We start from the raw sequence: 13096 nt of genomic DNA, 5'->3' as shown, positions 1-13096 counted from the left end.
GGGGGGGGAGGGGTGCCACAGAGACCGGACGGCGGGTGTGCGGGAGGCGGCGGCACACGCGGGTGGGACGCCGACTTTCCCCTCCCGAATCCCTCCCCTCCGCCAACTCTTACCCGGCGCGGGAGCGGGCACGGGCCCGGGACCCTGCTCCGGCTCGGCCTTGGGCCCGTCCCGCGAAGGCGGAGGTGGCGGCGGAGGCGGGGGCGGAGGCGGCGGCGCCGGGAGAACCACCGGGCCTGGACTCGGGGGACTTGGCGAGGGCGCCCCCGTGGCCGCGCGCTCCCGGGCACCCCCCGCGCGCGGCCCCGCCGCCGCCTTGCTCTCCGCTTTTGTCACTCGGCACTGGGCGGTGGAGGCGGCCATCTTGGCTCCAGCGCACGCGGGGCGGCCGCCCCAGGCGAGAGCAGCGGAGCGCCGTGCGCCGCTACCGCTGAGCGTGCTCTGCTCCGCCCCTCCGGGCGCACCCAGGGCAACCTGAAGAGCGTCGAGCGCCTCGAGCGAAATGCTCTGGGCGCTGAGGAGCTGACTTGGAAGCTCTTGGGAGCTGCCTGGAGCGCTAGGGCTTACGCACACAGGTCAAGCTTCCAGACGCCTCCAGCAAGCCGCCCTAGACCGTGATCCGCACATCCCTACGGCTAGAAAGGGAACATTCCAGTCACACACATTCACCTCAATATTAGCCTTCAGAATTAGAACCCTGACAGCAGAGCTAGGACCTGCCTTGAGACCCTATCGCTTTCTTTTTTCTTACTCAAGGCAAGCCTTCTAGAACAACTCTGAAAGACAATAGATCCTTGACCACGGTGATCCCATCCCCCACGTCACCCTGGTATCTATAGCTGATCTTGGATAGAGCAGTCCCGCCATCCAAGAAACTCAGTCCCTCCTTACCTACGATTCTAGCACCCCACACTCTCCCGCCCCAACTTCAAACTGCAGCGTCCAGCTGTTCCTTGACAGATGGGTGGAACCAGAATCTGACCGCTGCCCCGCCTCCAACCTGGTACCCTCCCCTTCTGGCTTACTTGGCAAAAGGGGAAGAACCTACTAAAAGAACTGCCACGCAGGGCCACTGCCCCAACCTGAGTATGATTTGGAACATCCTTACTTTGCAAAGTTGAGATAATTTCAGCTACTCCTTATCCCCCCATCTTCATGTGTTCCCTAAACAGGCCATAACTCTCTCCTCCCCTTAAATAAACCCAAAGCAAAGCCGACTCCACTTCCTCACACCCTAGAGTTTGGGCCAGCTCCCTGTGGGAGGTGACACACTAATTTTTTTTTCATGAAAATATTTTGGTCATAAGTGAATTTGGCTGTTAGGAACTTGGTCTCATCCCTGGGAGTGTCTGGCTCAGGTGCCAGAGAAGAAATGTGAGCATGATATGCAGGCCCGTGCTGGGATAACACAGAAAAAGGGGTCAGAGCTGGAGCTCCCATAGATTGCTTTCTACAGATATAGACATCCTTAGAGCTGGCTCTACCTTCCAGTCATCCCTAAGACATTACAAACCAAATCAGGTGGAAAAGCTGAATCACCAGCAATCATTACCAAAGGCAAAAAGCCCCATGTCCCATTCCTCTGCCTTTCTCTGAGATATGGCTTCAGTTAGTCACCAACCTATCTGTTGTGCCTCCATTTCCTTCTTGTTCAAGGGAGAGATGAACTTTTTTTTTTTTATTTTTATTTTTCAAGACAGGGTTTCTCTGTATCTTTGGAGCCTGTCCTGGAACTTGCTCTGTAGATCAGGCTGGCCTCGAACTCACAGATATCTACCTGTCTCTGCCTCCTGAGTGCTGGGATTAAAGGCGTGCACCACCACTGCCCAGCAAGAGATGGACTTTTGACATCCCCACCCTGTCCTTTGAAAATTCTCAAGTGTCTTTACATGGCTTACAGATGGGATGGTGGATCTGGCCAAGTCTAAAATACACATCTAGGCAGGAGCCTGGCAACTGTAGGTAGAGGAACCAAGGAAGAAAGCCAGTCCCTGTACCCTATATTAATTCTGTAGGTAGAGGGACCGTGAAAGAAAGCCAGTCCCTGTACCCTACATTAATTCTGTAGGTAGAGGGACCGTGAAAGAAAGCCAGTCCCTGTACCCTACATTAATTCTGTAGGTAGAGGGACCGTGAAAGAAAGCCAGTCCCTGTACCCTACATTAATTCTGTAGGTAGAGGGACCGTGAAAGAAAGCCAGTCCCTGTACCCTACATTAATTCTGTAGGTAGAGGGACCGTGGAAGAAAGCCAGTCCCTGTACCCTACATTACTTCTGTAGGTAGAGGAACCGAGGAAGAGAGACAGTCCCTGTACCCTACATTAATTCTGTAGGTAGAGGAACCGTGGAAGAAAGCCAGTCCCTGTACCCTACATTACTTCTGTAGGTAGAGGAACCGAGGAAGAGAGACGGTCCCTGTACCCTACATTACTTCTGCCAGTTTAGATGTGTTTCACTCCTCAGAGCCAAGGAGTTTGAATTTTACTCAACTACACTTCACAGCTCAGTTCTCTGACTCCAACTTTTATTTCTTGAGACAGGGTCTCCTCATGTAGCCTTGGCTATCCTAGAACTCATTACATACACCAGGTTGGCCTTGAACTCAAAGATCCACCTGCCTCTGTCTCCAGAGTGCTGGAATTAAAGGTGTGTACCACCATGTTCAGCTGAGTTCTTTGTCTTTTAAAAGCTCTCAGAATGTCAAGTTTTGCAAGACAGGTCCTTCACTTTTCCTCTAATTCTGCTGTGTCCATCCTGTAATTTAACACCAAACACCAATTCTAGATTTCAAGACACCACCAAACAAGAAGCTCAGAAGTCCAGCTCTGCCTGTATGTGGCTGGAACAAAGCAAACAATTCACAGTTTCTTTGAGATAAATACTCAATGATCCTAGGGCTAGGAGCATAGCTTTGTGGTGAGGGCATTTGCCTAACATGCATGAGGCCCAGGGTTCCATGCCCAGAACATCAAAGCAAAATAAAATAATCCTTTGCCCTACCAGCTTTTTTTTTTTTTTGCATATCTGAGATGACAAAGGTTGAAGCCTTAGTACATGCAATTGCTTGAGTATGGGAAGGGTTTGTCAGAGTGGCTGGACAGAACTGTCTGAGTCTAGAGACTGAACCAGACTAGGGCTTTGCCCATGCTACCCCCCCTCTACCATTGAACCACATCCCCAGCTAGAGTCTGGATTCTAGATCTGTACTACCCACTACAGTAAGATCACCAATGGATCAGTACTAGTCATATTTTAAGTGCCCAATGGCTACATGTAGCCCATGGTGATCGTCTAGCCAGCACAGACTATTTCTGACATCTGACAAAGTTCTATTGGATGTAGTATTCAACATAGGAGATTTTCCCAGAACAAAGAATTTGCTGCCCAACTACTTGGATTGCAAAGCTTAGCTCCCTCTAACTATGCAATTTGGGGCAGGTAAATTAAGTTCTCTGTGCCTCAGATTCCTCCTCTGTAAAATGGATATGATGAAAACACTCACTTTCATAGGGTAGCTGTGAGGACTTCAATGGCTTTGTGCTTGTAAAGTGCCATTGCTTCTAGAAAGAACTCACTGAGAAATCGAATTCAGAAAAGGCCATGAACAAGTCCTTGAATAAAATAGAAATTACCCTTATGTGGCAATATAGTGGTGATAAAATTTGTCAATATGCTTTTTTTCTTAAAAAAAAAAAAATAAGGTCTGACTGTTTAGCCTAGCTCACGCCTGGAGTTTGCTATGCGGTTCAGGCTGGCCCTGAGCGTCTTACCTGAGTGCTAGAATTACAGACAGATGAAATGCTTCCGAGAAAGCAGAGTGGACACCCTCCAACTCACCACCCATCCATCCCTCTGAAGCCCTGGGGAAGGGGAAGGGCTCCAGTCTGGTCTGTTCCCTCCCCTTACCATCTCCGTAGATTGGCCCAGGGTCCTCAGCCCAGGTGGGTGGGAAGGGCATGGTCAGAGGTAAACGTGGCCGTCGTGAAGTCAGAAAGCTTCCAGGTGGCTCACGGCCCAGGGGACTGGGGGGCAACTCAGCTGCTGAGGTGGCTAGCAACTCCTGCAGGATGTTGATGGGCGAGATGGTAAGCTCCCAGTTGGTGATGCCAAAGTCACGCAGATGGGCCCGGGCATGACTGGAAAGGCCAGCTCGAGTATCAAAACCAGCCCCACAGAAGTCACATCGCATCAGGCTAAAGGTGCCCGGGTCGAAGTTAGCCACTGCAGAAAAAAGATACAGCCTTCTTGAGATGGAGTAGTGGTGAGGGGAGCCACTCTCCATTCCAACTCAACCTCCTTCCCACAACTTCCCCGCTTCTACAGATCACCCTGGAACGCCTGCCTTCCCTTCTGCCTTGATGCTTCTGCTTGACCCGAAACTCTCAGCATGTGCACCCTCCCCAAACCAGACACTCCAAGAAACCTCACTTCCAAGACCTCTGTTTGCACATCAAGCAGCATTAGGGACCCCTTTCTAGAAGAGGCTTCTCTGAATTTGCAATATGAGAGTACTGGATAGATACTCTCTCTGTGTCTACCTCTGCTTGGCATCGCTCCAGTATTTATACATTAATTGTAGACTGTATGAAGAAACGGACAAGGAGAGGATGGGATGCCCACATCTGTCTACCACTTACCCGACACTTCAGCATCTCTCTCTCTCTCTCTCTCTCTCTCTCTCTCTCTCTCTCTCTCTCTCTCGTGTGTGTGTGTGTGTGTGTGTGCTCTCATTCACTCAAACACCAAACTAGCACCTTCCCCAAGTGGACCACCCAGTGTGCTTTCCCTAGAGGCAGTCCTCTGGAATCAGAACCTTTTTTTCCTTGAAATCTTCATGCTGCACAGGGGCCCCACGCTCTGAAGCCCACCAAGAGTCCTTTTATTTGGTGTGGGCCATGAGTTCTAACAAATCAGAACTGTTGTCTGGCTCGCTCCAGAACAGAGAAGACCCAGTTTAAAGAACATTTACTGCATGAACACATCATATGGAATTATCTGCCTGTGGAATATATAATGCCTTCCTCCAGCTGTCATTGTGATTAGGGCACTGGGGCATCCTTGCACATCCACCAACATTTGGTGACAACACTACCCATGGCTCCCAGGTCTCTCAAGAGGGGAGGCCCCCAATTTCACCCTGCAGGATGCTAAAGCAGGATTCACAGTGGGGGTGGCTAAGTCTGCTCTCCAGCTCTGTGTCTCCCAGGCAAGGGGAGAGGGAGATGGATTCTCAAAGCAAGGCCGATGCCCTACCTTTTTTCTTTTTCTTCTGGAAGGAAAACCTGCGTTCAATGGCCTTCACCTCCTCTGCAGAGATAAAATGCCGAACATTGTAGCTGACACCCACGCGGTTCAGGTGGCCTCGGACATGGTTGGCCAGCCCGATGCCATTGTGGAAACGATCAGGACAGTAGGGGCATTTCCGTTCCTCATGCTTAAGAGCCATCGCCGTATCCCCTTCTAGAAGTGTGTCCAGACCCAGTGATCCACCCAAAGGTGTATCTAGGAGCAGGAAGTCCAGGGGGTGGGTGTTCCCCAGCCCCAGTTCCTCAGGTGGCAGCTTTGGGGATGCTCGGCTGGCCGCAGCCATGACTTGTGACCTGAGTTTCGCCACCAGAACAATGGGCACCATTCCTTGGAGCTGCTGCTGCTGATCCTGTGAGGCCTCAGCTGCCTGCAGAACATCTTGGAAAGTCTGCTTCAACTCTAGGGCTGGCTGAGGGATGAGGCTAGAGATGGATGAGGGTGGAAAGGCCCCATTTTCAGAAGTAAAATCCATTTCAGAAGTTAGCACTACATCTTCATCTTCTTCCTCCTCTTCACTCCAAGGGCAACTCTTGTCTTCCATTCTCTGCAGCTGGACAGTGCTTTTGTTTCTATTGAGCTGAATGGAGTAGGAAGCAGATGCCATAGGGGAAGGAAAGGCCAGCTTTCCAAAAGGCCGCTGGCCTGAGTTTAACAGTGGGAAATCTCTCATGCCTGGCTGCTGATGGTCTGGGCCAAAGGCTAGGCCCGGGTCATATCCAGCAGGGTTCTCCTGCCACATAGAGGCCAAGAGAGGCTCAGATTTGCCAAAATAGTCCATGGTGGCAGTGTCAGGGAAGTGGACGTAGGCATCCTGGCTAGTACCTGGCTGGCTAGTGAGGTTCTCCTCAAAGGACTCGCCATGCTCCCCCCACTGGGCATGGGCATGCACTAGCCTTATGTGCTCCCTCAGCAGACTCTTGCTAGGTGCCATGAAGCCACAGTAGATGCAGGTATTGAGGCCTGAGGAGTCTCCATAAGAGGGATAGACAAAGGTGTTAGCATCTATGACTGGGTTGCCACCCCTGAAAGGTTCCTTGGCCTGCCTGCTGGGCAGTATCTCACGGATATGTAGTTTGGCATGCTGCACGAAGGCTCTAGAGGAATTGGTGCCAAAGACACACTTGGGGCACTGCAGCCGTGCTTCACGGCCCTCATCACCTGGAAATCGCTTAAGCTTTTGGATTTCTTCGATAATCTTCTCCCGGGAAGCCTGGTGCAGCTGCCAGTGCTGCTCCAGGGCAGTAGGCTCTGTGAAAGCCCAGCCACACTCACTACAGGCCAGCGGAGCCAGCTCAGTTGGGGGCTCCTGGCCTGGTGCTCGGCGGTGCTGGCTCATGTGTTCTAGGAGGTGTTCCTTGTGCTTGAAGTAGATGCTGCACTCAATGCATGGAAACACAGCCGGTTCTTCCTCCTCCTCCTCCTCCTCATGGCTGTCCACCCCATCAGCGACTTCCTGCAACAGTTCACACAAGTATGGCTCTGTCTGGACTGGGGACAGTAAGGGCTGCAGTCGCTCCACAGATGCTTCAGAATTCACTGTCCAGGTCTGTGTGGCCACTTCTGAGGCTGATGTGTGGAGTCCCCACTCAGAAGGCTGGGCCAGTCCCGCAAAGTCCTCTAGGTCCTCTCTGGTACCCATAACCTCCATGTCCAGTGTCTTGGGAGTGTCATCCACTGGCACAATTACCTTCCTGAAGGAAGTGACAGTCGGTGGCTGGGCAGGGAGGTCCAGGTGTAACCCTGCATCCTTCAGTGGCCCCTGCTCATCTGCATCTTGGAGCCAGTCAAACTTGTGGTGGCGTGGAGGGTATTTCTCTAAGAGCTTCAGTTCACCCTGGTGGTGCAAAAACTTTCTAGAGCCCTTGAGCTTGGCATGGGGTTTCATAGTTCTCACAATAACTGAATCCTCGAACCTCTGCTCAGACCGGATGCCCTCCCCGGCCTCCTGGACCATGGGGTGCTCCCAAGACCCCTGAACATCAAGGGAAGCAGGGAAGGGGCCCAGAAGATAGGGTGGTGGGGAGCCCGGCTGAAAGTCCAGGCTGTCTCCATCCCAGTAGCTGCAAGGAAGTGCCAATGGGGATAGGTTAGCATGAGCCTCAGCTTCCCTCCCTAGGTAGTAGTGATAGGGTAGTAGTCCTCCTAGGCTTGCTGGAGCAGTTTCTTGAAATTCAGCTTAAGGGTGACTGTGGAGAGGCTGGGAGTAATAGGGTAAAGGTGAGGAAGTCCATTAAAGCCAGGTTTAATTCCTAGAGTGCACCTGTCTGTACAGCCCAGCCCTGTTGCATCATTGGGGAAATGTGCAGAGACCACAGGTTGGGGGATAGAGCCTCAAGAGAGCATCCCCAAATCTGGTGGTACAGTCAACTCTCACCTTTCCCCAGGGAGGATCCAAGGCTCTGACCTGGGCTCCAAGTTGCTTCTGTCTTGGTCCTCCCCAAACTGGCGATTTTGTCACATCTCTCCCCCAAATTTGGTGAAGGTCAACTTTGTGGCAGGACAGCTCAAAGGATGAACCTCCTCCCCTCTTGGAGGGGCAGAGTCAGGAGTGACTAATGGTTCCAATGACTCTGACCTTCCTGGGTGGGAGATAGGGCTGGGAGGTCAGAGCAGATGAGCAAAGTGTTCTCTGGGCCTCAGTTTTCCAATCCTAAAAATGGAGATGATTTCTGAGTCAGGAATCTTGTCTTCCTTATACAATATCTAAGGAACTTTCTGACAGTTGTCACCGAGGAAAACTATCACACAAGGCAGGTGCTTATTTAAAAGCTTGCCAACACGAGGGCTACGACCCTACAACAAGATATAGGGTAAAGACAGATATAATTCAAGTGCGTAGGAATCACCTGATACCTGGTAAGCCTTGGGATGGACAGAACTTTTTCAGAGAACACAATGTTTCACTACGTAGCCCTGGCTGGCCTAGAACTCATTATGTAGACTAGGCAGACCTCAAACTCACAGGGATTGCCTACCTCTGCCTCCTGAGTGCTGGGATTAAAGTTGTAGCCACCACACCAGGTTCTTGGACTTTTTAAAATATAAGTATTCCTGATCAGTTCTCTCTTCATTTCCCCCCAAGTGCTGGGAATCAAACCTAGGACCTGGTTCACATTAGGCAAACACTCTACCATGGAACCACATCCCTAGACCTTCTCCCTTTTTAAAAATTTGAGATGGGATCTTGTTAAATTATGCTAGCTTTGCACTCACTCTGTAGTTCAGTCAGGTTTCTTTTTTAAATATTTATTTATTTATTTATTATGTATACAATATTCTGTCTGTGTGTATGCCTGCAGGCCAGAAGAGGGCACCAGACCCCATTACAGATGGTTGTGAGCCACCATGTGGTTGCTGGGAATTGAACTCAGGACCTTTGGAAGAGCAGGCAGTGCTCTTAACCTCTGAGCCATCTCTCCAGCCCCTTCAGTCAGGTTTTGAACTCAAGATCCTCTTCCCTAACCCTCTGGAGTAGCTGTAGATTATAGGTCTGTACTACCAGGATAGGCCAATTAATTTGAGACAGGGTCCCATTATGTACCCCAGGCTGGTATTGAACTCAAGACTGTCTTGTTTTAAATTCCCAGGTTCTGGGAGAATAGTATGTGCCATCGTGCCCACATAAGCATATACAACACACACACACACACACACACACACACACACACACACACTTCTTTGAGATAGGGTCTCAATGGTCCATTCTAGCCTTGAATTCACTATGTAGTAGAGGAGGATCCTGAACTCCTGACTCTCTTGCATCTCCCTCATGAGTTCTGGGATGACTGATGTACGCCTTCCTTCATTTTAAGGGACTCTGCTTTCACAAGATGGGGGTGGAGGGGAAGACTGATCACATCCATGGTTCAGGTGAGGAAACAGGTAGTACAGACAGGCTAAGTGTACGCCATAGTACCACTCTCTGAGCCTCATCGGTGCCATGCAATATGAAAAGTGCCATCCTCTCAGTGCTGTCGCAAGGAGTCAGTGGGCTGAACTGAGAGCCAGAACATAATAGTTAGTATTCATTTCTAGACCTGTTGTTAATCTTGAGATTATCATAATTATATATTAGATCCACCAACTCTTTAATAAAGAGTAGCAAGGTTGGGCTACAGCTCAGGGTTAGATGGTAGAGCACTTGCATTGACCTTGTACGTCCTTGCTCCTTTGAGTTTTGTCACCAGCACCGTAAACAAACAAAAGAATCGGCATGATCCCTGTCCTTTCCCTGCTCCTTGAGTTCCCAAGGCGAATTTGTGAAACATATCTTGTGGCAGCGAACTTTCCATTTTGCAGATGAGAAAACTGAGGCAATCTAAGCATCACTTAACAGAAAGACTGGACTCCAAGAGTCCAGCGTACAGACTTGTCCCTTTCTGGCCTGGCTCCTGGCAGGGGTAATGAGAGTTGACCTTCTGTGTTGCTATCAGACCTCCTCCCTTACCCCAGCACACACCCGGGGGCTGGTCTATGGGGAGCCACCTCCTCCTGCCTGGCCTCTTGATTCCCTCCTATCCCCTTCTCATTCCCCAGAGGGCTTTGATGGACCCTAGACACTCCTGCTCATCCCCCTGCCCTACCTGAGGTCAGGGCCAGCGTGGCACTCACCAGCTGCTGATCCGATGGGTGGCGGAGGTGGCACGGGGGAGGGCTTCGCTGAGGCCAGGATGGGGCTGCCCATCTGCAACAGAGAGGGGAGACCCTGAGGGGTTGGGGTCCCTCTGGCCAGGGCCGGGGTTCCCCTGGCCGGGGTCCTCCATACCTCAGCTCCAAGAGCCTGTGGGATATCTAAGAGGGGCCCTGTAGGCCTCCAACCCTATCCCTCAGAGGCTTCTGACCTCTGTATTTGTACCCTGAAAGGAGGTTCTTTCAAGGAATCCCCTTAGGTCTCCTGGAGGACCCTAGGGACTTGCTGCCTTTCAGGCTTCCTGACATTCAACAACCAGGGTAGTGTTTGTCTGTTTCTTCATTTTTAAGTCATACCCTGGGAAAACTCATATGCTTCTAATTCTAGCTACAAGAAAAAGCTAAAGTCCCACCTACCACAACAATGACACACATATGAGATCTGGGTTATTGGTTCCACCAACTTCACTTGTCTTTCCTGGACCCTTGCTGCTGTGACCCAATTGCATTCTCCCCCAACTCCCATCCCTATGAAGCTTTGAGTCTTAACTCTCTCTGGCCTCAGCCACCCCCACCCGTGTGTGTGTGTGAGACAGAGTCTTACTGGGCAGCCCTGGCCTGTCCTGGAACTTGCTCTATAGACCAGGCTGCCCTTAAACTCACTGAGATCCTTCTGCCTTTGCCTCCTGAATGCTGGGATTAAAGGTGTGCACTACTATGCCCAGCAGTTGCAGGACTTTTCCACTTTGCACTTGGTGCTTCTTTGACTACTTATTCAAATGAGATATTATGATTGTCTCTTTTTTAACCTAACATTTATTTTTGTGCTACTTTGTTGGATTTCTGTTGGTTTGTTTGTTTTGATTTTATCTATCTGTCTGTCTGTCTGTGGTCTCACTTGGCTCGGTGCTGGCCTTAAATTCAATAACTGAGGATGACCTTGAACTCCCGATCTGCCTCTATCTTCCAAATGCTGGAACTACAGGTGTGTATCACTATGCCTAGTCTTAGTTCTGCTTTTGAGACAAGTTCTTTTTTTTTTTTTTTTTTTTTTTTGATTTTCGAGACAGGGTTTCTCTGTAGCTTTTTGGTTCCTGTCCTGGAACTAGCTCTTGTAAACCAGGCTGTCCTCAAACTCACAGAGATCCGCCTGCCTCTGCCTCCCGAATGCTGGGATTAAAGGCGTGTGCCACCACCGCCCGGCTCGACAAGGTCTTTCTTAAGACCAGCTAACCTCAAAACTTACAGTTCTTTTGCCTCTTGCCTTCTAAGTGCTGGGAAAATAGGCATGAGTCACCACACCCAGCTTTGTTTTGCTTTTGAGACAAATCTTGCTACAAGCTCCAGTTAGTCTAGAAGTCATTATACAGCCAAGCTTGTCTTTCTTCTATCCATTCTCCTGTCTCTTGCCTTCTGAATACTGTGATTACAGGCTTGTGCCACCATGCCTGGCATCTGTTTTATTTATTTTTTAGCTCTCCCAGATATTGCCAGGTTCTCTCTATGGATAACTGCATGTCTGGGTCCCCTGTAAGCACATAAGCCCCCTGAGAACTGGGACATTTGCAGCCTCATTCATGGCAGCATTCCAGCACCTGGCACGCAAGTACTAAACGAACACATGCCAGATGATGAGTGGGGAGCCTGGCCACCCTGAGCCACACGTGGCCCATGCCTGCCTTCTGGACCCGTTTCCAGGCCTAAATCCTAGAATGGAATCCCTTCTTGGGAATGCCCACCACCTCACAACAACACAGATAGAGCCAACTCTCCATTATCCACCTGTAGAGCCAATGCCTGGAGCCACCACAGGAATCCTGGCCCGTGCCTCTACCCGCCACGCTTGCCTGACATGGCAAGCATGCCAAGAAGGGAGTAAGCCAATTGCTTGGGCCAAGGTTAACACGCTGGGGGAACTTGTGCCCTGGCCAAGGCCTGACAGATGCAATTGCTGGATCAACCTCAATTTGAGGATAGTCCAGAAAGGGCGAGGGCTGGCACAGATTCTTCCAATCCCCCACCGTCCAATTTTCCCTGGGAACTGAAAGCTGACCACTGGGGACAGAAGAATGAAAATGAGGACGGGTGGTCAGGAAGGTGGGGTCTGTCTGTTGAACCTGATGAAAGGGCCTGTAACAATGGCATGGCCTCTAAAATGTGGGGCAGGAGCACAAAAATTTGCATATCCTAGGGCAGAGTGGTTTTAGTGTTGACAGTTGGATGGGGGGTGCTTCTCTGGGCTGAGGCACTTCTGCATTGCTGCAGGATGATCAGCAATGTCCTTGGCATCTACATACCCACAAGACACTAATACCTACCTCTCCTGCAATCATGTCATCTGAAAATGTCTCTACACATTCCCAAAGTGTCCCCTGTGGAACCTGAGTGTCCCCATTTGAGAACCACAGAGGTAGACCCACAAGAAGCAGGACATTCTTGGATTTTAAGGACTGAAGTTATAATTGGGTGCTAGAAAGGACAATGGGGGCTAGGAAAACCAATCATAAGAAACAGGTTCTCTCCTGGATACATCACAGAGGAGAGCTAATCAGGAGAGGGTGACCAATTAGTGGTTAACCAGCCCTAGTACAGCCTAGAGATGTGGGTCTGAGGGTCCCAGGTGTCCTGTTTCTGAAATTCTGAGTGTCCCAGATTTGATGGCTGTGTGCAATGGCTGTTGTCTAAGAATTCCATGAGCCGGGGGGCACACTGGCCTCTTTGTCTGAGCAGCTCCAATGAGGTTCCTATTTTTAGTGGCAGCAACTTTTGAGGAAGGAGAACAAGCAGGGCTTGTAACTGAGACACCTTGGAGGTGGGGGCTTTGCCCAGAAGCCTCCACACTGAAAGGGATCCAGAAGCCCCGGTGGGTCATATGAGGCACCTGGGATGCAACTCTTGAGTCCACGGCAGTGCCGGAATCCCTCACTGGCTCCTGCCATATGGGGTTCCTGAGACAGCTTACAAATGAGAGGAAAGAGTGTCCATGATCCACTTAGACTCTAAGCCAGGCATCCTGCAGCTTGACAAAGTAGCCAAGAATCCATACTTTGATGTCAGAGAGTTCCAAGTGTAAAACTCAGCAGTGTGATCAGAAGTTGCCTTCCAGGCTCCAAGTCTCAGTTTCCTCCTCAGTACAATGCAAACAGACAGGAACCCAGCT

General features: G+C 50.5%; 1 protein-coding gene across 14 annotated transcripts in view; it reads right to left on the bottom strand.

Moving 5' to 3' along the window:
* The window catches only part of Wiz (WIZ zinc finger), a 28308-nt gene that overhangs the window by 9800 nt on the left and 5412 nt on the right, over positions 1 to 13096 (bottom strand). For 7 of the 14 annotated variants that reach the window (XM_041630204.1, XM_041630207.1, XM_041630211.1 and 4 more), the window contains exons 3-5: positions 9919 to 9991; positions 5254 to 7367; positions 3907 to 4221 (exon numbers count right to left, since the gene is read on the bottom strand). In XM_041630204.1, coding sequence (XP_041486138.1) covers positions 3907 to 4221; positions 5254 to 7367; positions 9919 to 9991 — 2502 coding nt within the window. Of the gene's footprint in view, positions 1 to 113; positions 748 to 3906; positions 4222 to 5253; positions 7368 to 7681; positions 7958 to 9918; positions 9992 to 13096 lie in introns of those variants that run through there. The other 7 variants (XM_041630213.1, XM_041630214.1, XM_041630216.1 and 4 more) reach the window with 4 other exon arrangements.

Source organism: Microtus oregoni, unplaced genomic scaffold (genome assembly GCF_018167655.1).
Source record: "Microtus oregoni isolate MIOR12 unplaced genomic scaffold, Mior012 000034F_ref0000314, whole genome shotgun sequence".
NCBI lineage: Eukaryota > Metazoa > Chordata > Mammalia > Rodentia > Cricetidae > Microtus > Microtus oregoni.
This window is presented reverse-complemented; position numbering and strand designations above follow the sequence as displayed.